Source organism: Nyctibius grandis, chromosome 3 (assembly GCF_013368605.1).
Source record: "Nyctibius grandis isolate bNycGra1 chromosome 3, bNycGra1.pri, whole genome shotgun sequence".
Taxonomy (NCBI): Eukaryota; Metazoa; Chordata; class Aves; order Nyctibiiformes; family Nyctibiidae; genus Nyctibius; species Nyctibius grandis.
Window position 1 is genome coordinate 46,158,206 of NC_090660.1, and position 27,122 is coordinate 46,185,327.

Below are 27,122 nucleotides of genomic sequence, written 5' to 3' on the forward strand. Positions count from 1 at the left end.
CAACCATGTAGATACCTTTAAATGAGTAGACGATATAGATAAATATGATTGCTTGGAAAATAAGGGTTTACCATTCAGCAAATACAGGTACTAGCTCTTATCATTCAAGGGAAAAATGCATTAGTTAGCCTATTAATGAAAATCATAAATTAGACATTTCAAGAAGATAAATCAACAAATAGAATTTTTTTTAAAGCAAAGGCTTGTGCAAAGCAGCCTGTAACTTAGGGTTTTACTACTGCTGCAAGAGTTAACTCTTGGCTTATAAGACTCTATTAAGAATTCAGCTGCACCAATGACAAAGAAAAAATTGAACAAAACCACTCCGATGTACAGCTACCAGACCAGTTTTATAGCCTTAATGGTGATAAAATCATCACGACAGTGACCTGGCCAGTATGGTCTTAAAAATTTCCAGCTGACTTGGTTGATAGAGAAAAGAACCCACCTATACAAAAATAACCTTTACACCACTTTAACTAAATACACATCAAGGAATGTTTCCATAACACAACTGCAGAAAAAACACATCTCCAACTGTAATAGTGAAGCTACTAGTGTAGACCCAGCATGAAAACTGCAAATGATTTTCAGACTGAATTAATAGTACTCATTAAAACGAGAACAGTAAATAAGCTGAAGCTTTTTTTCATCTCATAGGAAACATATAAAATAGAAAGTCATATATAGGAATTTCTTAATACAGATAGAAAGATGAACCTTACAGAAATACGAGAGGATAGTTAAGACTCTTCATATTAATATATTGTGATTTTTTTCCTCAAAACACCTTGACTTAAGTGGAAATGAGGTATGGGTAAGAAGTAAATCTATGGTCACAGATTCCTGGAACTGATCTTTCTCAAGTAGCTTTAACTCAGTTAGAATTGATTTTGAGGCTACATCAAAATAGTCAGTCTCCATTCCCTCACACACAGCTAAAGTATCCAGGCTTTGTTTTTTGTCATATATCTGCATTTTCCTGTCTTTTCCAAAGCAATTGGAATTGGTTTAGGTAAACAACTGCCAATCCTGCAGAAATATTTTGGACTTTCTGGTGTCAGGTAGAAGCAAAAATGGAAGCTGTGTTACACGGTCACCCACAGGGCGGGATTCTCAGCAGCACATGCAAGTACATTCATGGAAATCTAAGAATCAAAAAACAGCTTCTAATCCTTTGTATGCCAAAACCCGCTCCATATATACAAGGAAGATATTTGTAACACTTCTACTTGTTTTTTCAGGGAATGAAGAGGATGATTGGCGGGGGTGGGGGTTGGGCGGAAATCAGCCTAAACTTACTTCAGCTACAAATGTAATTCTACTGCAAGTAGAACTTAGATACTTCAAAAGGGAAAGCTAAACACTGCATAAAGCCCACTATAGATTTTTTTCCATTTTTATTCAATTTAATAGGGGATGTTGTAGTGGGGAAAAGCATACAACCCTAATGACTTGATTACAAGAGACTGTTAATGGAGCAAGACAGATGATGAAGTTGTATATAGCACTAACTCTTTCACTTTAAGTCCTCATGCAGAACTGTTGCTATAGTATAAACTCTTACCCTGGCTTATAACACAGTAACTTTCTCACCTGAACAAGTTCTATAATAAAATAAAAAAATCTACTTGATCATTTTATTACCTGGTTAACAACAAACAATACAACTCAAACAACATAAAAAAAGCTAATGTAACAATTAAGATACTTAATTAAAAAGACATTGCACAGAACTGCAATAATATATAACTGCAGTACTAACTTCCAACTAAAATTAGGAAAACATACAATGTAAAGTTGAATGGCGGCAGTTCCAGCAGGTGCTACCAGCATACTACCAAGGCGGGATACATTCTGCTTCACTCAAAAAACCATGATCGCCTAAAATATCAGTATGCTTAAACTTAAAAAAGTCAGACAGCTATGAAATATAATTACTCCATACATAGATTTGTTGAGTTCAATACAATAATGTATATTGCAAGAAAATGTTGCAACTCAAACGAATGCATGATGAATATCAGGAAGCGAAGTCATGATATGCAATGACTCATTAATCAACAAGGCATAAAAATATCCACAAAGCTCTAAAGGAAGTTTATGGACCATGTTACACATGTCCCACTGAAGGGCATAAGCAAATTTAATACTGATTATTAACAAAACTGATCTTTCGAAGAGTCTTTGAAAACTTGGATAATAACAATTATAAATAGCTCACCTAAGTTCAGCAGTGATGAAACTATAGGACAGTGCACACAGTAAGAAACAATATCTCAAAATAAAAAACTAATTGCATTGTTCCACTTAGAGCTAATACATTGCTGAAGGTAGTTCACAACTGAGTTACAGGCTTTTAATGTCTTACCAAGAGATCTCCAAACACAGAAAGTATTCTATCCCTATGGAGTCCTGTCTGACAAGGAGAAACACTCTCCTGGAATAGCTAATGGCTGCAAGCACAGCTCCCACATACTGGAGCAGTATGTGCCTCCATTTTGGGACAGCATCAATGCAGCCAGTCTTGAAAAGATATTTATAATAGCTATCTAACTTGAGTTAGAAAGTTTCTCAATCACTTCCCAGAGCTGCAAAAAAGCATATATCTAGAAATACAGCTGGATTCAAAGCAAAGAGAAGAGGTACCATCATAGTATATCAAATGTAAGAAAAATACAGAAGACAGAACATGAATCTCTACTTAGTCTGTATTGAAATGATAAATGCAATTGAAGCAGTCTCAGCAGACTTGGATTATGGAAAACACTATCTGAGATCGGCTGCCTGGAAAGTGCATTAAAACTGTTGGTAAACTCAGCAATCGCATATTCGCCTGAAAGTTTGTCACTGGTGTTTTTTCTGACCAATTCAGCATTGCTGGTTAGATCAAACAACATTGTGTTTGTATGCCAAATCCACAATGTCTGTCTTTGCTGCAGTGTCAGTAACATAATATATCTGAAATAGCCATACACAGCAGTTTTCTGTATCTCCGATACCTTTAACTTCATCAGACACAGTGTGACTCACAAATGTCTGAGATCATTTCTTGCTTTCTGCTTGTTTGAGCTCAGGAAGATGTGTTTAATTTATCACCAAATAAAGGCACAAATTGCTGGTGCTGGTGATTCTGGTATCAGCCTGCAATTGTAAGAGTGAGAAACTTTTTGGTTCAAATGACATTGTCTACTTTTCAGCGTTGCTCTTTTTGACCAAATAATCTCTGATTACTTCGTAAAACTCTCCCAATATCATCACCGGATCAAGACAAACACTAAATAGTGTTTGTGTTTTCACTTGGCTTCATTTGGCTTTTAGAAACCTGAATATAATGCTTCTTTCCATGTGTAAATCCTGACAAGTCATCTGTGTTCGGGTTTAGATTCATTACGCATATAAAAGTGAAATATAAAATTCAATGCCAGCCCGTATTTAAAAATAATTTTTGCCATTCCATACTAATGAAAACATAGCGTCACTGTAGAGGACGTACTGTTTGGGTGAATGACAAAGCAATACCTGTGTGCATCCTGTGCAGTCAGAAAAGACTTGGCAAGGATTCACGACGCAGACAAAGGAATTCTTTCAAGGACATCTAGCAAAATAACCTGAAGTTATGAGACAAAAAGACAGGACTAAGCAAGACCAGTCTCGAAGAGCCTTCCTCAAGCTGGAATGGGCAAAAATGAAATGCACTCAGAGTCGCAATCCTTCACTTCCTTTTTACCTCTGGACTTGATATTTCATAATTCAGGGCAAGAATTTGCCACTGCTAGATGAAATCTACAGAGTGTTCACACCTGTAGAGGTATAGTCAGCGTAAGAATGATTGTACCATCTGGCCTGAAACCCGAGTTACCTTTTGATTTTTTTTTTTTGTAGTTCTACCTTTTCACTGAAGAAGTGGTTTACTTCTCTCTCCTGAATGTTTAGTTATGCTCTGTTTTGTAAAGTAAGACAGGACAAAGAAGAAGAAGTATGGATCATGAGACAAGAGATTTAAAACCAACTCCAATTGGTTCACTGTGACAAACCGCATAACAAAAAAGTAATACTTTCTAACCGATATAAGGTTTACTTCAGATGTTCACTATCACTATAGAAAAGAAAAGAAAACCACATGCAAAGGTCAGATTCTGTCACTATTACTCACATTAGGCACTACCTTAACATGTTTCATGAAAAACTGAAGTCAAAATAACCTGACACGTTATAGCAAAATGCCCTTTATCTAGATCATACATCTATGAACACTCAAATAATCATAGTCATGCTTTTAAATTTATTTTTAAAGACAATGTAGTGGACACAAGTCTTTCATTCTTTTCCAGCAATTTTAAACTGATCTTAATTTATTGATATCAGATGAACTATTCCTGACTTGTAATGGTGAAGGACTATGTTAGATCCAAGTATCTATGTCTGATGTTTAGGAAAATACTTCTTACCACTCAGAGTGCTTATCTGAGCAATGCTTTAATTGAATAGATTGTACTTCTAGACCTAATAAAGTAAGCTTCCTCAGATGAACTAGAATGATGGCTATAAATGTTTAAATTATAACTTCGACACTCCCCCTACATTCTTCTGATCTGAAATGTTCAGCATAAAAGCAGTAAATATTGTCTGGTTATTATTTCAGTCACTCTTAAAGTATTGATTTTATACTAAACATAAGGAAATTAAAACCTTAAGGTGAAACCAATGTTTCTTCTCAAGTTTACAGCCAAGTCAGTAGAAGGTTCGTTTAAAATATCATCCACAGTATATATTGACATTATAATATATCTATTACTGATCATTCACAAAGGAAAATATAGGTACACTTTACTAGATATGGACATAAAAGAATATTATACATAACTGTTTTAAAATGATATGTTATAAGTACTGAGACATTAAACATTTAATAATTTGGCAATTTCTTTCAAAGACAACTATTAACATTAAGGGAGAAGAGGCCAAATGTCAGCTCTGCTGAATTCATGTCTGGTCCGGCAGAGAAAGTATATATGGGGAATGAGGACTAACCAACCTCTCCATTTTCCTGGACTAGATGAAGGCCAAATTTCCTCTCTCTCTTGCTACGGATTGAGATCTGAAATTACCTGGATTGGTTCTAATTAGTTTAATATCGCTTCTCTACTCCTGAAATACACTAAAAAAATTTACAAGAGAAGATTAGTAAATGAAAAATACTCATGACAATTTCTTAGGTTCCACTGCCAAAGTCTACTACTTTTTTTCCATCAAAAGTCCAGCCATTTACCTTAAGACTCTTACTATCAGAATACTCTTACTTCTCGATTTCTATCAAGTTTGTCACTGACCAGGACTTTGTTAACAAATGTGGGCATGCATGCACACACACACACACACAAAGTAAATTCGTTTTGCAAAGACAAGTAGTTAATTTTCATTTTACACCTAAGATAGGGAGTTGCTCTCTCAGTTTGGTATGAAAGATACAGAGCATTTTCCCCAAAACTATAGCTATTCCTTTTTTTTTTTCACTTCACAATGAAATTTCAAGGAATTAGTTTATCTGTAGATTAGTTTATGAATTGCATTAATTAATAACTTCATGCTTTGAAAAACATAACCAGCTCTTTAGCATCTGTACCAACCTTTTCTCTGTCCCAAATGATCCTTGAAAAGGAATAAAGCCTACTTTTATCAGCAACCTTGCTTCCACTGTAGGAGCATACGTGACAATTTGAAACCTCAGAACACTGATTGCAATTGCTCACCAGCAGCAAAAATAAAAACTGGTTGTATGGGTCAAAATTCCCAAATTGCCAGTGATGTTTAAATATCTCAGGTTGGCATATTAGTCTAACTAGTTATTTAAAAGTTATCCATAACACTACTGCCTTGACTGCACTGCACTGTTGAGAAAAGTAAAGATGGTGACACAAAGGGAACCAGAACACATCACCTGTTTCATCCACACCCCATCTTAACCGTGGTGAGGTCTCATTAACAACGTTAGATATAAATTGAAGGAAATATTTTTAAGTACCACTTAGTGAATTGAACTAACATGCAAAAGTTGCTGCTGAAAAAACACAATACATAAGTAGGTTGTCCACAGAATCTGATATTTAAAAGTATATCACCTGACAGATCTTTCTTTGGGCTTAAACGTCTATAGGAAACGTTTGAATTATAAGCAATTAAGTCTTCCCAGATGAAGCACCTGGGAAGAAAAAGTTTTATTCGAGCATATTACATATTAGTTACGTAAATTACAGCTTTAAACACTTATGGGATTTTGTATCTACTCTAACATCAACAAATATTTTTTAAAGCTGCACTTATGAGACATCTGAACTTACTAAATAAGTAATACGCAGTTTATTTACCCAAAATAATTACCTAAACTCCTTCTGTAACAAAATCAAGAAGAAAATAATCCTAGAGGAGAAGAGGATGTAAAGTGTGTTTAAAGATTAGGTTATTTGATCAGGGACAATAAATACTAATACCTCAGCTTCAATGACATGTAATAGCACAAGATTACTGCAGAGTGAAATTACAGTTACAGTGTTGTGATTTAGACTACGTACCTCCACACAGGAGTGGGACCTTTCCACTTCTGCCTGCAATACCCAGATCCAAGAGCAATGAGAGATGAGGCAAAGTCTTGACATAACACTTTAGACAATTATTGCTGCTCTTTCCTTCCTTAAGGAAAAGGAAGGTGTGGGATGTATATGGCAACACTTATGAATGTCTCTTGAGAAAAAAATACTGCAACAGAAATTATGCTTATTTATTAACCTTCATTCATGGTTGTATCAAAAACCAAAATCTAACTTTTAAGATGAATTACAGATTAATTAATCAGCATTTTAAAATGTGTACTTAGCACTGTGTATAAATCTTAGCCTGAAGATGATATAGTTTGAAATTCTAATAAAAGATGAAATCTGAGATATAAAAATCAACAATAAAATCATACATTTTACACTAGAAAACCAATAAAAGCTAACTGCTCTGTAACATTCCAGTCAATATAGCAATGCAATCAAATTTATAACTTTAGCAAGAAGGATCGAGAAAGCCTGAATAAATCATTTCATGAAGTATTATAGCAAGAAACACTAGAGGAAGACAGTGGATAAATACAAATGCAATTGATTAACTAAAGATAATAATAACAAAGAATTGTTAAGAATTCAATTCTGGGGCATATCGTACAGATCTGTGAGGGCAGATGCAATATTTACCAAACAGCAGGACATCCTCCTGCCCCACGTGAGGGGCTCTATGTATCTCTGCATATGAGACACAGAGCATGCAGGCTTATGAGCAGTGAGCAGGATTGCGTGGGGTTGGAAAGACTTCTGTCCAACTCCCACCCTTTCTCAACACAAATACCTCTTGCAATCTGAGTATCCCAGATAAGATTTTTTCACCCATCTAATAACTAAACAATACTCTGGAGGTTTTAGCAAATTGCTTCTAACAGAACAGTCTTTGCTTTGAAGCGCAGAGGCCCTCAGACCCCTTGCTTCCCTGCTGCACAATGGCTTGGCCAGAGGCAAACCTGCGCCGATGCAGGAGCCACGTAGCTGCACTAATGCAATGCTGTTCCCAGCTTCTTTGAGGCTACCCCTCAGCACTGCTCCTTGTAAGTTCACATGCTCCGGTTTTAACAGCCTGGATTCAGCCTCTGCTAGTGCAGCGAAATGGGTTCCCAAATGAAGCTGATTTGTACCAAGGGCAGGAGGAGCTGACAGACAGGTGCCTGCAGTCAGACTTGCCCCAAACACTATCCACAAATGGCACTAACACTGCAACACTAACACTAAGGATCACCAATGCATTTTCATGCTCAAAGTAGAGATGCACTGCTGGTTCTCGAGGAAATACTCTGCTACTCTCACGTTTTTTGTAGAGAGAGGTACAGTGATTTCAATAACATTGCTTTGTTTTTATACCCTGACTCAGATGTGAAATATGATGTAATAATTTCTGGCTCATGTTGACTTTATCTTAACGAAATACAAACAGACACTACTTTTTGTCCTGTGCCTTATCTTGGAAGCTGTAGACACACAGGGATTCTGCAGCACTACCGGTAACACACACAGCACATGCACACAGGTGTTTAGGGAAGTATTACCATATCCTGTATCTGCAGTTCAATCAAAAAGCCTGAGGAGTACAAGTAAAATCTGAATTCTAAGACATTTCTGGGCTCCTAATTTTCCTTGCCCTTTCATATAGGCACAAGGAGGACTCATTAGCATGTGTAATCATTCAGTGAGCTGCAGTCTCAAATTAACTCTTTTCTTCCTTATCCCTTAGTTTTATATCAAATTTGTATGGGCAAAGTTCATAATAAATTAATTTTATTTACTCAATGAATGATAATAATTTAAGCAATGCAGTCTTCTCATGGTTACACAATCTAAAATAAATATATGGCTTCAGTTGTGTATTGCTGGGTACTAAAGTTTAATTACATTATGAATTAAGTAATAATTCCACAAAATCATTTGTTAAAATCAGCTAACAACATAACAACCATTACCCAAGGTAATGACCAATTTTGGGGTGAAGGTGTTACAAAGTATAACAAATAGTTTATAGCAGTGATTTTTAATTTAAGAAAAATGAAATAAAGTGTTTGAAAAACCCTCTGTCACTAAGCTGCCGTCCGGAGCTGTAGCCTGGAAGTCACTTATGGACACCATACAGCCACGATGTTGTTGGCACCTGGCTGAACTGAAAGTTAAAAACATGAGAATAAAGGGGTAAAAGGGATGTAAAAAAGCAGCCAGAGCATGCCGCTGCTGAATGCGTGCCATTTCATAGTCATAATTGAAAGTCATCAGAAGGGGGGAAAAATGAAGCACAATAAAAATGGAAAATGTTAGATTAATGACACAGTCATTAAAATAAAAAAGGTGGAGTTATATGAGGAATGGATCTTACTTGAGTTATTGAAATTAAACAAGTTATTTTAACAATCATTTTAAAAATCACATTTTACTAAGCTCAAGAAAGGAAGACAAAAAAATAGAAATCTTCATGGGAAATATTTCAAATTGTCAGTGGCTTTAAAAAAATGATTTAAGATTTCCTCTTGTATCTTCTCTTTCAATTTTAGAATTTTAGTTGCCATATATTATAATGGTATTTTAGCTATAAAAGTAGTTTTCCACTCACTGTTCTCTTGCCTTTCAAGGAGACAAACAGTTTTTCTTTCCTCTAAATGAGCACAATAAAATGGGTAAGCTGTCTGGGGAAAAAGAACCCAGACAAACTGGTGGTATAAAGCTCAACAGAAAAATGTGGTACAGAGAAGAGACAATCTAAAGCATGTTTACTGTATGCCATGCAATTTATTCTGCTGGTCAGGTTAGAATAAGAGTTTCTTACTGCTGAATTATCATTAGGTTTTGTTCAAAAATAAACCCATGTTCATGACGCTGAACCTTAAAGAAAGTAGGGGAGAAAAATTTGCATGCAAAACTGTACCACAAAAATAGTAATTCCATAATAAATATTAGTTAAAGAGGGATTCTTAAAATCTGGGGCCGGATACTTCTACTACGCCTTAAAAACCTGCTTGTATAAGGTTTATGCGTGTCTATATGTATTTTAGTAGACTAATTTTCAGCACTTCAGCAAGTATTCTTCCATCTTCTTAAAAACCTTCCAGAAATATCAATGGAACTATCAGTTATGAAAAAGTTGATATAAAGAGTCAGCTAAATGAAAAATAGAATAAAAATGCAAACTACAGATGCATTTAGAAGAACCAAAGCTTCACAAGATTTTCCTCTCCCTAGTTGATGTAGGCAAACCAACAGATTGTCTTTCTGTCAGGCAAACCCTGATGGAGATAAATGTAAAGGCTGGAGTGCACGCCTAATTTTAACACACAAGCTGCAACCAGACCATGGATTTATGCTTCAAGGCAACCAGATTTCTCCTTCTATACACTTAAACACTGCTGTTGCACTCAGTCCATCTTGTTTAAATGCCTTTAAAACCGAACACAGGCTCTGCCCCCTCCTCCACTCCTACTAATTATATACTTTTTTGTTTGAAGAAGCAAGCCCTTTATTGCTCATAATTTCAGCTATCACTTGCTTGGGCACCTTCTACAGATCAATAGCACATAGTTAAGTGGATGAAAAGGCTAAATGTGATTGTCATTTGCAATGCAAGGTTGTGTGTTTTTCCCTCCCTTAAGCTTTAAAGCGCTGCACTTGGGTTTCATTTTAGAATACTAAATTCCTGTTGCAGGTATACAGTAGCTGCACATTCAAAGCCTTTTGTCTTAAATTAAATATCTGTCATTTTTTAAGGCCAGAATACTGGCATAGGTTATAATAAAAACTAGCGTCCAACCTGCAATTTTACAGATTCCATTGCTGGTGGCCGTACATCTTTGATGGCAAAACTACATTGGTTGTAGCGCCATAAAATCAATAAATATTAACCTTTTCTGACACTTTCTGCACAGATGCTTTATCAGTCGCTGTCAGGTGATAGAACAGTCAGTGATGTACTGTAGTTTTCAGCTCAGAATCCATACCAAACTAAGAGATCAATGCAGATTAACAAGCCTTTAAATACAAAGATTGGCAACGAAATTTTGGTTCTATATGATAAAAATGAAACCAAATCATGATACTACAGAACCATAAATTTATCACAGATACTTTTAGCAATGTGCAAAAAATAAATATAGCATTTCTATGGCAAAATGTGTGCTTGAATGACACAGATGAAATAAATTCAGTTTTATATTTCATGACATATCTATCCCAGCTCATAAAATTTAAAACTTACCCAATTAGACAAATCCTAGCTCTCAATATCACTTAGAAATTCAGAGTTCTTACTTTGCCGAGAGACATTCATAACAGTTCAATACACTTAAAACTTCATTTCTAAACAATGTAAGCAAAAAAATAAAACTTTACTGGAAAGCAAAAACATGCCATTTAAGTTATCTCCTACCTCATATAACTGTAACAATAACCGCATTTAGATCTAAGCATCTTAGAAGCCTAAGGCCTTTAATTATTGGGAAATATCTTGCTGTGTACAATCCATACTGTAGCAGGGTATAGCCTTTCAGCATAACAACATACAGACTGGTAACTTGGATTGGTTCTATTTTTCCCTGTTCTGAACACTGCAGTTTCTCCTATGTAACACTGTACTTGTTTACCACAGCGTTAGAAATTATGTTTATTTATATGTAATTCATGTGAAATTTTTAATTAAAATGAGTTAGCCACATAACATGGCCTTTCCAAAACACTTCAGACTTCTTAAAAACTACCACAATATCTTAAAAGCTTAGGACACATGTTCTAATAATTCTTCAAATACGGAATCTAGTAGTAAATCCTCGAACAACACTGGTAAGTGCTAATAAGGGTCTACTTGTATTCAGAAATTCTTGAAAAATGAGGACTATAAATTGGCTCTATTCATCAGATACGGCCAAAGTCTATTACAAATTATCTTATCTGTAATTTTAAAATCTATTTTCATGTTTCTTTCTAACAATGCAGATGGAGCAACAATTACATTCTCCTGGAAATAAGACATAGTACCTGAAATACTGATGTAAATTAGTAAAACCTAACAAAAAATACAGATATTAATGTTCCACCAATATTTAGACATGTATGTCCAGTGAAGTCAGTTACAGGTTCTCCTCGTTTCATTGGGATTTTGTTTAAGTTTGTGGCCAGCCATGGTGATCAGAGCCATTAGCCCCCGCCCCCTGCCTTCCTCTTCCCCTCATTCCCAATGATTGGTATTCCTGGAACAACCTGCTGCAACTAAGTATACTTTTGTGTGTTTTGTGTTAGCATTTATATTGGTTTCTTTATTTTATTAAATCTGTTTAACTTTGACCCATGAGTCTCCCTCTTTTTCCCAATTTCCTTCCTCAGTTGGGGAAGGGACATTGGGTGAGAGAAAAACTGTTACTGTTTAGCCCCAGGTGCAGGCTAAATGAAGACACAGATACACAACAGTATTTGAAGAAACACGGAACTGCTTTGAGAAATGTAATTTAATGCTATGTTATGTTAATGAAACCTAAATTCAAATTCACTAAAAGCGTTACTAATCTAAACTTTAAATTTTAAACTGAAGTACAATTTTACATTTGCCATTTCTTTCTATAACATCTGTACTTCTACATTAGCCAAGAGAGAGACCTATTTCTGCCAGTCAGCATCGGGGCAATCAGACTGCAAATTCTACAATTATTTTCTTTAAAAAATATTGGCAACTTTAATCAGCTCAGTTTACCTATTAATGCTAATATGGAAGGATCTGCATTATACTTTGAAAATCCTAGTTAGGTAAAGAAAGAAAATTAAAAAAAGGCTGTGAGTTTAAGCAAAGACAAAGCCTACAAGATAATGAAACTTAAAAAAAAATTGTAAAAAATTTGAACATGCCTAAAAGTGTCCCATGTCACAATGGGGACATCAAATTAAAGCATTATTTCTGCATATTGCACAGCAGACTCACCACAGAAAGCAGACACTGACATTGCAAAGTGGATGATCTTTAGGTCATGAGCAACTTGTACACCTGCACAGCCACCTACTGAAACCTGCTTCATGCTCAAGTTTGAGTTACCTTATACAAAAGCATGCCCCCCAAACCAATCATTTTTTCTATTTTTGTTGAGAAGATGACAACAAAGTTAAAGTACTTTCAGAATGAGGAGTCCTATTCTCTCCATCAAAGTATCATTAGTTCTCTCTGCTTTCCCAGGATCCTCAGGAACCTTATACTGTTTGTACCAACTTACAACCAAGCACAAGCAGCTCAGCAAATTTTACTAAGAATTTTGACAGTGGCTGAATTTGCTCAGAGGAAAGCAGATTACAAAAGAAAGGGTCAACAACAGATAATATAATACTGAATACTTTTGGAACAGGAAGGATTTATAGACAAGTCCTTAGCAGAAGAGGCTAAATTGAATTGACTTGAAGTAGCTTTATCCCACAGGCACTTTGTGGTGGTGGTGGCACTAATATGTGAGGACTCCAGACATTTCACAATGGTTCCTCCTTTTTAATTTTACCTTACTCATGCATTCTAAAAACTATTGAAACTATTTCTTTAAGTGTACAATTGATTGTTTAATAACCCCTAACTTCAAATTCTTCAGACCCAGTTCTGAATTTCAGACATATATGCTGAATCTAAAATCAATGTTAAATTGAAAATGTTTGTCTAAAAACTTCTGATGTCTCTTGAGATAAACCCCTGATTATCTGGTTATCTCTTTTTGCTATCAAAATATCCTTTCATTTAATGTTTCCTCTAGATACTATTACTTCAAAGTAGATCAATTCTTTTAAATCTTCTGTAAACTGTGTTCTGAGAACTGTTATCTGCTATTATTTCCTATTTTTTGAATAAGAAGTACCATTTTGGAAAGGTATAAAAGAGGTAGGGGCATAGCTTAGTGTGTAATATGGAGTTATCTTAATGCCTTTTTTGTAAGTACATTATACATTACATTCCCAACACTATACAGCAACCATTTCCTTTAGCTACAGTACAATGACCACTAATGAAAAACTCTTCCAGCAACAGTTAACTAAGCTTCTGAAATGTTATTTAAGCAGGGATTGTGACAAACAGTAACTGATCCTCAAATTTCTGAGAAGACCTCTTAACTGCACTGCAGAAACCTGTCCAGCAACTTTGCCTCCAGATGTCAGACACCTCCTGTACTTCTCACACCCAAGCCACTGGAAGTACACCCATTTAAACCAGCAATGCCTTTCATCCAGTCATGTGGAGGCAGAACCAGTGATTTGTATTATCTGAAGCCCAAAGCTTTCATTAATGCTCAGGTTCCAATACAAGTTATATGAAAATTGCACTCACTTTAAGGTCCCTTTTTATTATCAGAGAATATTATATGAAAATCATACTGTAATGACTCAGAGAATGAAAACATCTGTATTAAATTTGCAGGGGTTTCTTTAGTACAAACCATTTCTTTGACATTAGATATTGATGAGCATGCACTCTTTCCAATAAATGCAAGACCTGCATAAAATATCTTAAATTCAGAAGATGTACTTTCTATCTTCCCATTTAGAAAAAGGGGTTCCCCGCTAACTGGCCCGCTGGGAGTTAAGAGATATGATATCTGTCTCCATGGTTTTTTGACATGATACAGGAATTATAGACAGTCGGCATGTGATGTATTTATATGAGATATAGTTTCATATTACGCTCTTATATGTTCACCAGAAAGTGAAGCAATCTTTCTTCTGTGAGACTTCTACCTATCTTCATTTCCTTTAGTGCAAACAGTTATAGACAAGCTCTTCTTTGAACTGATAATTTTTTAGAGGTCATTCAGCCCATAATTTCAGGTCCTAGTCACTATCCTGATGGTCCTTCTTAGGAAATTGGACCCAGTGGGAACGTTTTTTCCTTCTGCTTAGTCTATGGGTCAGCATTTTCCTTCCCTTGTACTTCTTAATTCCCTTAAGTGGCAATTATTTAAGGCACAGTTAGAGAAGGTGCAATATACATTCATCCAATAAAACCTAAATATTAAAAAGGACAGAAAAATCCAGCATGGTTACTAAGGATATATGGGAGAGCATTTAGCATTTGAAAGGTACCAAAGATCTGGTAAATGAAAAGATGGGAAAAATTATGAAGAACTATTGGAAGTGAAATAGAAATTAGAAGTACAAAAGAACACGTGTATCAGACATCCTACTTACAAAATGTCAAGATCCAAGATGCCACGTCAAGAAGTTAATGGAAAGTCAGTGCAGCATACGTTGGATCAATGAAAGCAAACAAAAAGAAAGCCCAAAAGAAATTTTAAAAATCAGCATGGAATGCCAATAATTTGTGATTCACTGGAGCAATTATTGCTGAGGGCTCTTCTCCTCAACTCATGACCCAAAGTACTAAAGCACTGAGCACACAACTAACACTTGATTCAATTCTTCCATACCTAAACATTACCCACATTCGTTTCAACACTTTTCTCATTCTGAATTATTTGTTATTATTTGTGCCATTTTGCATAGTAACCAAATTTTGTGTAACAAGCAAATAATTCTTTTGTGTAATTTTTTAAAAAATTGAAAATTCAGACAATGACTTGCAAGCAAATCAAAGCAGATTTACAAATGTTAATCATTTAAGTTATTTATCAAGAGTATGCTCTTTCAGTGCAGGTTGTTGAGATGCTGGTAGCATCTCACAGGAAGAGAAAATTTAAAGTGTCCTCTAAATAATGTACAGCCACAGTGAAAGAGGCTGAGAGGTGGTGGCATTATGTAGGCAAAATACACTCTGTTATGTGGTTATACTGAAATATAGTGTCCCCAGGTCTTGGAAGTACTGTTAGTTACAGTACTTATGGAAAAGGACCTGGAAGTGTTGATTGATAGCCAGCTGAATATGAGCCAGCAGTGTGCCCACGTGGCCAAGAAGGCCAACAGCATCCTGGCCTGTATCAGAAATAGTGTGGCCAGCAGGACTAGGGAAGTGATCGTCCCCCTGTACTCGGCACTGGTGAGGACGCATCTCAAATACTGTGTTCAGTTTTGGTCTCCTCACAACAAGAAAGACACTGAGGTGCTGGAGTGAGTCCAAAGAAGGGCAGCAAAGCTGGTGAAGGGTCTGGAGAACAAGTCTTACGACGAGCAGCTGAGGGAACTGGGGTTGTTTAGCCTGGAGAAAAGGAGGCTGAGGGGAGACCTTATTGCTCTGTACAACTGCCTGAAAGGAGGTTGTAGCAGCATGGGGGTTGGTCTCTTCTCCCAAGTAACAAGCAATAGGACAAGAGGAAATGACCTCAAGTTGTGCCAGGGGAGGTTTATATTGGATATTATAAAAAACTTCTTCATTGAAAGGGTTATCAAGCAGTGGAAAAGGCTGGCCAGGGAAGTGGTGGAGTCACCATCCCTGGAGGTATTTAAAAGATGTGTATATGTGGTGCTTAGGGACATGGTTTAGTGGTGGACTTGGCAGTGCTAGGTTAACGGTTGGACTTGATGATCTTAAAGATCCTTTCCAATCAAAACGATTCTATGATTCTATTAGTTCAAATCTCCAAGTAATGAAACAATTTGTTCATAATTGAGATGCCACCATTGTGATATTTATTATTTATATTTATTTATAGATATTTATTATTTATATTGTCATAGAAAAACAATTTATAGAAAATTATTTATATTACATATTAGCGATATATAATTAATTAAAATATTTATATACTATAAATATACAATATTTTATATTATATATATCATATAAAATATAAAATATTTATGCTCTATATATTATATATAATAAAAATTCACAACACATTTTAAATGAACATTTTTATATCCTTCTTCAAGTTGCATCTTACACTTCACATTTACTTTAATTAAAAAAAACATATATAAGAGCTTTATATTTCTTAGGACTCCAGCATAACTACCATGGATAATGATACACTAAGAGATCTACTCTTAAAAGAGCTTCTCCAAAGAGGAAAGCAATTTAAATGTTCAGAGTATAGGACAATCTCCACATAAAAATATCCTGAATTACTCCTATGCACTATACACCTTTGTTTTTTATTCCTTCTGTATGATTCATTTCTTTTTGTTTGTTTGTTTGAAAAGTTTTCTTGACAACCCTGTTATCCCATTTTTTTGAGTTTTTCTCAGAACTTTAATACTTTGATATTTGAATACTAATATTTCCTTTTATTATTTATATTTACCACATACTATTATGCATATATATTTTCTAGCAGAATTAAATATTTTTGTATTTCTAGATGGCTGTCATGTCTTAAGGGCTTTCTTCTACTTCTGTACTTTTACATATTTCAGCCTTGCTTTAAAAGTTTTATGTTAGGATATCCTATTTTTAGCACCAAATAGCAATAATATGTCTCGTTCTTCATGAAGGATATTTTATCTATTAGTGTAATGAAATAATAGCTTGGAGTAAGATTACCTTCCTTTCATGACTGAACCTGACATCCTTGCAGAGGCAACAGCCTTTGTGAACACCAGCAGAGATCCAGCATGTGGCTACCAATGCAACGCAAGGAATTTGCAAAGCATATGCCCTTCAGAGGGTTTTTTGAGGGCACATACAAGGTGCGCATTAGGGCTCGACAGAAAATTTTAAAACTGATCAGAGTTTCTGTATCAGCCAGTGTGGCGCAGCTCCCTTCTAGGCCAGACGAATGGTTCCCCTGCCCTGGAAACCAGTATGCCCCAGGGAAGGAGGACAGGAAAGCAGGCGCACGCCAACACCCAGATTAAATGTTTAGACACAGGCAAAGAGATTCAAGCTGCTCAGGAGTAAAAGCTCACTCCACAAAAAATTAGTCGCCCTGTGACAAGCTGGGATAGTTCTTCAGAAAGGAACAATGATGACTAGGAAATCCCCAGGGCAGTGGGCCATGGGCAGAAAGGCATTGAACAGAATGCAGGATTGTGACTACAAATGCCATTGGTGCTATACGCAATATGAAAACCACTTGTGTGATGGCCCTGCAGTTTATCGCCAACTGGAAAAATGGTACACAACATGACAGACATTATACCTCTACTGGTCAGAGGTATTAAGAGGTGTTTCAGACGTTGGTGTAGGCAATATTTTCCTTTTCCATTAAAATCATATTCTGAACATTTTTTTCTCTAGTGAAATTCATGGCCTTCACTCTTATCTGAGGATACCACCCACTTATAGAATAAAACTAATATTAATAGTGGTGGGTTTTGCATATTAGATGATGTAATATTTGCATAAAAATATTTAAACACCTTCTTTCATGTCACTCAGCAGCAATATATGCTGACTGTTCAGGAAAAGCAACTAAGGGACTATGAAAGGAGTCCCTAAGCTGTCCAACAGCAGCAGCACACGCTACTACTAGAAAAAAAGAAAAAAATACTTTCATGAACTCCGTTTTTTCTTTCTACTTTACTTGCTACCTGGAAAGAACCAACTCTACGGTCATGACCATGCAGATAAAGATATTGGCTATGGAAGCTCTGCTAGGCATACAAAGCCTTATAATAGAAGACAGCTATAAAAATAATCCAATGTCTTAGGTTTTAGTTTTTTTTTAAATGTAGATTAATTTTTCCTGAAAAACAATAATACATAATCTACGTATGTTATAAGGAACCTAGCTTTCTCCTTTACAAACAGAAAATTATTTATATTAGGTTTTTATTTCAAGCACACACTAAAATTATTATTCTTCACAAAAGAGGAAAGGGAGTGTCTGCCAATCAACATGTCACACTATTGAAAGACTGGCACTAATAGCTATGACAAGAGCAAACCTGTTTGAAGCAGAGCTGCTGCTGCCTTTTTTTTTTTTAGGTATACCAGCCATCAAAAATAATGTTTTATCTGACTAGAAACCCAAGCAATATTTCGCTACTGTAAAAGCTTCTACCTGATTTGCCTATATCTAGCAATGACAGATTTTTAATGTTGTTTCAAATTACAGCATTTAAAGTATTTTATTTAAACAGTGATAAAGACTAAGAACATAACTATTCCACGAAAAAAGGTAAATCTGCTTGCAAACAAAACTGTGTATCCATTCGCTGGAGGCTTTACTAAAGTTACGAACTACAAGTTTGCATAGGTACTCAACTGACTTGTATTTCCATTATTTCATTGATAATTATCATTCACTGATTTCATATTTTCGTAGTTCGATGAATACAGAGAGTGTAAGAGTAAACAGGTTTTTAGTATTTTCCTAATTTTTTTCAACTTTATATTTTCTACTAAAGAGTCAGAAGATGCAAAAGAAAGGACAAGAAAAGAAGAGAAAAATTTAAAAGTAGAAAAGCACTAGGATATTAGTATAATTGCTATATTCTGAATAAGTCTGCAGCTTCCACTTGGTAATACAGTTATACCTTGATAAAAGCACATAATAGATCACACCATAACTTTTAGCAATCAATTTTTTCTCTTAATAATTTCATAAATGTACCTGTCAAGTGGGATAAAGATTACAATTTTATTTGGGATTAACTATTTGAACTTTCAGAATTATTCATGAGTATTGCCACTGTTACAACAGATAGGATCACAATTTTGGCCCTTGTTGATGACGTAATCATGTTGCGGGTTGCCACTACAGCACTGTTTCTCAAAAGCTAAAGAAACTGCAGGAGAAATGTGTGGAGAGCACAGCCTTTCAAAAAGTGCACTTAAAAAAGTTTGGAAAAATATTTTCAGACAGGCATAAAAGAGACCTCATGGTAAACTTTTCTCATTTTCACTGCTCTCTGGAATGAACCAAAACATCCCCTAACTCTGTTCCCCTAATCTAAAAAAGAAAAGAGCAGGATGTAGGTCTGGCTTAGCGAACAGATGATTAATTGAACTGTCTTTTCATCAATTTCAGATCTCAGGAGCCCATAACACAGTAAGTGAACTGCCAACCAAAAGAGCAGACTTTCATAAGGATTCTTCAAACACCTTAATGTTCCAATGTACTTTATTAAGGATTTAATGACATACCAGAAAGAGACTTATTTTAGGCAAGTGTACGTCTACTGAGGCACAGGTACTTCAGTCTCAAAGAGAGTAAGAATTTAGCACCAATGATGGGAATGTCATCTCTATGAGAAAGAACACTTTGGGGGACTTATGTGTCTCCTCAGCTATCCCTTTGCTATCACAACACCTAAGCACTTTAGATTCACAAACACATCTCTTACCAACAGGTTGTAGATTAACACTGTTTTAAGTTTTAAGAGCAGAAAGGACTATTAGATAATAGTCTGACTTCTGGTATATCAAAGCCCCTTAAATAACTCTTAATTAGTTTTGCAGTGAACCCAGCAACCTTGGGCCGTCCTAAAACTTATCTTCCAGAAAGACATCCAGTCTTCTCAAGGCTCAAAGGAATGAAACAGGGATAATTTCTTCTGCTAGTTGCTGCCAGAGCTCAATCAATCAACCTCATATTTAAGTGTGTACACCTTGTTTCTCATTTGAATTTGTCTGACTACACTTGCAGTAACTGATTTTTCTTAGACTTTTCTCAGCTAGACTGAGAGTAGCTCATGTCTGATATTTTCTCCCTGTGAAGCAACTCATACACTATAATCAAGTACCTATCTATCATTTTGGTCATGAATTATGTAACTCTTCATGAACACTAAGCGTTCAATCACCACGTAGGCATCCAACTGCCAAAACACAATCGTCACAATCTTTGTTCTTTGGATGCGCAGCCCCAGAGGCACCTATAATTTTCATGGAGGCACAGGCACACAAAGCTGTACTTCCAAGCATTCCCGAAAACATGTCTGTGCAGTGAGGGGAAGCAGCTCACGTTTTTAGTTCTGTCAGGATCCATAAGCGATCCTCCACTCCTACTCACAGGGCCCAGGGTGGCAGACTCTCTCAGAGCGCGTTGGATAACTTCAGTGCTTCGCAAGCACAGTATCACTTTCAAAGAAAAAACAGATTTACCAAAGAGTACAATGAATTGATCTGCTTTCCCTGACTTTTTTTTTAAAAGAAAAGACTTCCAAGAAAGATTTTGTATGACTGCTAATTCTAAATTAAGTAAAACACCTCCAAATTTTCTGTTCAATGTCTTAAGCAGTTCCCTAATCACAACAACAGTTGACTGTTGTGAAGCCATTTTCAAGCAAAAGCTTTGTGCTTCCAACTATGTAGGCATTGCACCTATTTTGCACATGGGGAAACTTGGACAGAGAGCAAACCCACCATATCAGTAGCTCAGTGAAAAACTGAATTATTCTGATTTCCTAGAGTAGCACTCATTCTTGGAGATCATGTTCACTTCTAACAGTGCAGCACAGAAACGATACTGAAAAAAAACAGTATCATCACATAACTTTCAATATGATCATGAAAACAATAATGACCAAACTGCTTCTATTCTCTCTGAAGAGCTTTTTGCCTTATGGCCAGATTAGTATCCACACAAGACTACTCTGCACACAATTAGATGCCATGGTCTCTGCAGCTATTGGAATAACGGAGATGTCAAGCCACAGATATTACGTCCTTGGATAGAAATAATGCATCATAATAGTATCATAATATTTATAAGACAAAAGCTCCTAAATGTCGAACACTTATTTCAAACTGAAATTATCCCTACCAAGTGACGTTGCTCCAAAGCAGACAAAGCACTGAGAAAGACAGCTGGACTACTGATCCCTTCAAGTTCTACCACAGGTATGGGCCCTTCCTCTGTCCCACCTGTCTAAGTATTCAGGCTCAGTTCAACTCAGTATTGAGCTGTAGCATCAGTTGGAAGAAAACACGTATCCAAGAAACTTAGAAATGTAATGCACACAAGAATGGATCCAAAGATTGCTTCAGTTTACCCTGAGATTTGCCATACAGACAAGTCCACAGTGAGCAACTCAGAAAAATTTTCTCATTTAAAAAAAACCATCAAAATGATAGTCATCAACATGATATGGCAATTCACTCACTTATGGTATTTATTTTCCATTTGTAATGACAAATTTTCAGATTTGTGCATTGATAAAACCAGAATAATGTTAATAGCTTCCATTAGAACCAAATGTCCACGACTAAAACATTAACTGCAGGATTCCTGGGCTTGCTAGTAAGCCCACTTCTGTTCTAGAACAGCTATAAAAATCTATCGGTGTCTTAAATGTGATTTTTTTAAAAGAAAATAAATTAATTATGTGGGTAATCAGCAATCACGGGATTTCTGTTTTTGTTTTTAAAGAAAATTTCAAAACAGATCTTGAGAAAATGGGACAAAGACTATCAAAAAAGAGGTATAAAGCTCTTACAGAAAAACACACAATGACATTTCAAAATAGATTTGATGATTTGTATAAAAATTAGAGGTTAAATGTGTAAATTGGTATTTGAAGTGTAATCTAGCAAATTCAAACCATAATTTTATGTGCTGATGCATGTATCTGTTGGTTTGTGTGCATTAAAGGTCTGCTGTTCAAATGCAGTACGTTTTTTAAATTAAAGACAGAAGTATTCTCTAGATTCTTATAATTTAAAAACATCTAATGGTACTTTGTAAGGTTTATAAGGAATATAGTTGTATAGTTAAATACCTCCTTCTATGACAGAGTCTACAGCAAAAAGAGAAAAGAAAGTCTGAAGACCTGGCTTTCCTGGCTTTGTGGCATTTCTGTACATAAATTCCTCACATTATACAACATTTCAAAGATACAGAATAGAAAGTGCTACCACTTATCAATTACAGTATCGTCCTTACTCGTGTAGAAGCTAACTTGTTCTGCCTTCCACCTTCCACAGCCTCTCCTTTAGAAATGCAGCTGCTTTAAGCTCCTTACTGCCATTGACCCCATAAAGCAGTATATTAGTTGTCAAAGAAAGCTAAACAGAAATTAGTATTAGAACATTATATTATAAAGAGCATTAATTTCCAATTAGAAATCCAACTGATAATCTTAATTTCACAGATGAGAAAAAGACTTGATTTTTACTCCCAGTCACGTCCTAAAAGTACCCCACAGCTCCGTTCCTGGTGGGTTGTGGTGGTGGAGTTTCTGACTAGTCCTGCGAAGTGGCTGGAGTTGGCATCTGTCTCTTTGCCAGTGATGAAACTTATTCTATTTCTAATCTGCTCAAAGCAGCAAAAGGGCTGGCTTTACTCTTATAAAGCAATATTACAACAAAAGACAAACATGTTTAAGTTAAAAAAAAAATTGATCTTGTATGACACTTTCATACTCCTATCATCCTAAAGCGTTCTATGTCGAGTTGTGGATTCTCTGTGTGTGCAGCCAATGACCAATAAGTAATCAGTAACTGTGAACCAGACACAGAACAAATCTTATTTTGATAAGGGATGTTATCCAGGGCACGGGAGTTATCCCCTCATTCCTCTAAAAACCTTCTCTAAAACCTTTAAGTCTCAGATGTCCAGCAGTCAGAAATGGATTGAAAAGAAGAAATGAAAACCCCTTTAATTTAACTCTGATGGGAATGCACAATTATCACCTAGGTCCCGCTTTAATAGTGTTTCTTCCTGAAGGGAAAATACAGTATCGCCCTTTCAGTGATGGGATTATGCAAACAATATTTCAACATACTTTTGTTGTATACCAGTTCTAGGCTAACCTGGCAATAATTAGGTGACAACCTAGTCTTGCTAGTACTAATATGTTTGTACAGTACCCTGTTTAGTGCAAGGGGATTTCTACACTATAAGAATGAATGTATAGAAAATAGATATCGTTAGTATACAACACATTGATGACAGTTTTCTTATGTTGCCAAGACAAGCAAGTTGAATAGTTTTAACCACAGCATGCTGCAATAAGCAGTTCATTACCTAGATATAGTCTTGAACAAGTAACGTGAACACAGATTTTGTAATTTTGGAAAAATGTTAGTGATTCTACCAGCGTCATAGCTATCTATGTTATGTCTGTATGTCTGTTGAAAACATTTTAATTTTTCATATTATTTTAAGTGGGATTATTGTAGTAAAAATCCAACAGTGTCTGCATTTAAACTCTGAGTTGAATATTCATTCACTTTAGTGAGAACTATGTTGAAATGTGATCAGTTTTCTGACCTATTTTGAAATTGGTATTCTGCCAACTGGCATTTTGTTTGCACATCCAGACATTATCCACCATATGCTGACATGACATGATGATTGGTTCCAAAATGAAGTGGAATACTTGGCAAATAGAAATATATGGTACAAATAATACACTGCCTCTAGTCAGGAAAGCAAGCAGTCATTTTGAGAAGACTGAGAGGTTTTAGAATAACTTGAGTGTACACACTGCACAGAGCTGAATGAAAGCTCCTTAGGTCACGTTTTTTTTACAGGTACGAGGGCCTCAAAAATTATGAGATCAGTTCCTTACAGAAGATTCAAATCTGACACAGCAGTACTAATAGTAGTATAGTACTTCAGTGGAAGATTAATTTGCATCTTAGGGAGAATCTGGCCCACATAGCTTCCTCCTCTGGATCTCCCAATTCTTTCTTTTTGCCATCTGTTCTTTTTTCCCATTGCTCTGACTTGTCTTCCCACCCAGTGATGTCTAAGTTATCTGCCTCTCCTGAGTTAAGATCACATTTCATTCAAGCTCCAGCCTAATTTTGTATTATTTCTCCTAATCTCTTGCCATTGAACTCTTATTTTTCTCATAACTTGGTGCTCCCATTAAACTTCTGCCTTCTACTCTGAACTGTAGATTCTCAAAAAAAAAAAAATTTTGCTCCTAAACAGGAAGCACCCCAACTTTTTTCTTTTAGTGCCTGTTTCCAAAGCAATGTTTTTGTTTTGCATTCCTCCAGTGACTTCCATGGGTGTGCTCTCCAACATAAAGTCTCAAAACACACAGTTTTTGATTGATCTCTGTTGTTGTATCTTTTAATGTTGAACAGTCTGCTTTTTTGTAATGAAATCTAAGAATTTTTAAAGCAGTACATTCATTTGCCACTGTCTTTCCTAAGAAATTTTGTTTTTCTGTTCTTGAGGGAATAGGGTGGGCAGAGGGACTTAATAGAAACTTTAAAAAAATATTTCTCTATAAATAAAGTTCAACTAGATTTCAAAATAAGGCATCTAAATAGCACGCACTTCTGATGTTTATGTATTGAACTGAAAGCTTTGCTTGTGAAACATGAATGAATTTCAGTGCTTAATGCATAACCTTCACCACTTGTGAAAACTTGAAGAGGACTAAGTCCATTTTAAAATCATGATGTTCTTCAGAATAAATGATAATAACATAACATTTTATTATTTACAGCTTTCTTTTTGCAATCTTTAAGCATGCTTATATAGAGAAGAGAAGAATCTGTAAGCAGAGGGAAGAATGACCTTACCAGCATGCAAGTACGCCAGATCAGGATTTTCAATGTCTGGGTGTAGTTCTTTCAAGTGGTTACGAAACTCCACAGGGATATTGGTTCCATAGTCACATTTAGGACAGTTATACATTTTTACTCCTTCATGCTTTCCTGTATGTAAGATGTGTTTACGGATATTTTCAGCACAGTTAGACCTAAAAAGCGGTGAAAAAAAGAAATAAGTTATATAGCAATTTCTTCCCTACTAGTCATTCAAATAAAACCTAGTGTTATAACAGAAAACGAGTAGTCATTACTCATTTTTCACTATCATCTGCCCCATTTTTGCATCCTCTTAGGTTTTGCACAAATGTTGTCCTTTGCATAAAGGCTCTCAAAGCTGTTTCAGGTTAACTGAGCAATACATCAGAACCAGAAGCATTTAAAAATGAATAATTTTTTACATTTACAAAAGTCTCATAATTTTTATTTTTCTTGATGGTAGTCAGTGATGGACAGAAATTAAGAAAAAGTCTTTAATTTAGCAAAACTGAAATGCACAGATGCCTATAACATAACCAACGGAGCTCACGTGAACCTTTCCTACACTCCATAGGAGTTGCTGTGAATGATTTTTGTAAGGATATTCCACCAACTCATCTCACCTTATGAACTGTTCCTAGAAAACAGAATTGAGTTGTTCAAGTTTATACCTTTTTGAAAGGACACACAGATTCCGATTTATATCTCAAACACAGCTTTTGTGGAAGCAGTGGAGTTTTCATGCATGAAAGCCAGAATACACATACAATTAGTTTTATGCATTTCAAATAAATGTTTCTAATGATATTTCTGAAAAAAAGTGAATAGAAAAAGATGTCACATTTCTTTTATACACAGAGATCCATGATACGACAGTAATTTTTAATTTCCAGCCTTTAAAACTTCGCAGTCTCATTCTAAAATTATTTTGCATTAGAATTTCCTACTTATTCACAGTCTGTGATGAATCCCATATAAAATATACTGCTTCTTCATTTATCTCAATCAGAATTAACCATTATATTTATTCTTGAATCAAAATAATGGCCTGTGTACGAATTTTTCTACACTTTGTTAGTACACTATCAATATTGTCAAACTAAGAACAGTAATTCAGTTTAACTGAAAAAAGTAGAAACACTCAAGTGAACTACATAAATACATAATACTTCACAAATATTCAAATAAGACAACAGTAGTATTTTGAGCAACTGATTGTTTACCTGTCACTGTTAGAAATACCACAGTAACAGGCACCTAAAAAAAGGACCCTCAAAATAAACTGGAAGTAGCAGCTTGAAGTTCTGTTGGAGTGCTTGTCTCTCCCTTGGAGATGGTCATAGTAAAGCTGATATCTGCCTTACAGGGCTGCCAAAGCTCACCCTCTGTCATGTCCATCTGCTATATACCAGTATGATGATCAGACTCCTGAGAATGTCAGAGAAGACACTTATGTTCACTGAAAAATATGGGAAATATTGGTCCTCAGCATCTTTCAGAATTCAGCCCTAAAAGAATTACAATGCTCATAAATGTTAAAATGAAACATGTATTTTATTAAAAAAAAAAAAAGGATAGTGTACACTGCAATGAAAGCAGGAGACAATCTGGTAACCTTCTATCATGGGTTGTACTTTAAAGGGCAGTGGTTTAAAGCAGAGCACACAAACCTGAAATAAAATATCTGCGTCCTTTCAGCTCAGCTCTCATACTATGTTAAGGAAAGATACAAAACTTTTTACTTTGAAGTACTTCTGTCAAATATATAAAGGATCTGTGGAAACCTATGTAAGAGTTCTGAAGAAAACCCAGCCTGTTCAAGTTATAAAAGGCCCGTTCTATCTCCTTTGATTTGTGAATTTGCTCCAACCACTTTAAACGGAGCAATCCCGAAGTCTCATTTATTCAGTCATCAGTAAAAATCTGTGACTAAACATGCCGATATACTGATATATTCACCATGGGAAATAAAAACTGAAAAAAAATATATTTTTCCATGTGATGAGGCCAGGAAGGCTTAATCAGAAACGAGGAATATGAGATCGCAAGGCATTACAAATGGCCTCTCATATTAGGTTGCAATGCAGCAATTGCAATCATAACTTAAACCATGAAGGTAGCAACTGGCAAATCCAAGCACTTTTGAAGCCAAGTAATACCTTTAAATATGACATGAAAAAAACGTATTGCATATAAAATGTTTTTTTAATTATTCAGTG

General features: G+C 35.6%; 1 protein-coding gene across 4 annotated transcripts in view; it reads right to left on the reverse strand.

Annotated features, from left to right (window-relative positions):
* Nucleotides 1-27,122, reverse strand: part of ZNF407 (zinc finger protein 407) — a 351,390-nt gene that overhangs the window by 75,378 nt on the left and 248,890 nt on the right. For all 4 annotated transcript variants that reach the window (XM_068396868.1, XM_068396867.1, XM_068396866.1 and 1 more), the window contains one exon: nt 24,898-25,076. In XM_068396868.1, coding sequence (XP_068252969.1) covers nt 24,898-25,076 — 179 coding nt within the window. The remainder of the gene's footprint in view (nt 1-24,897; nt 25,077-27,122) is intronic.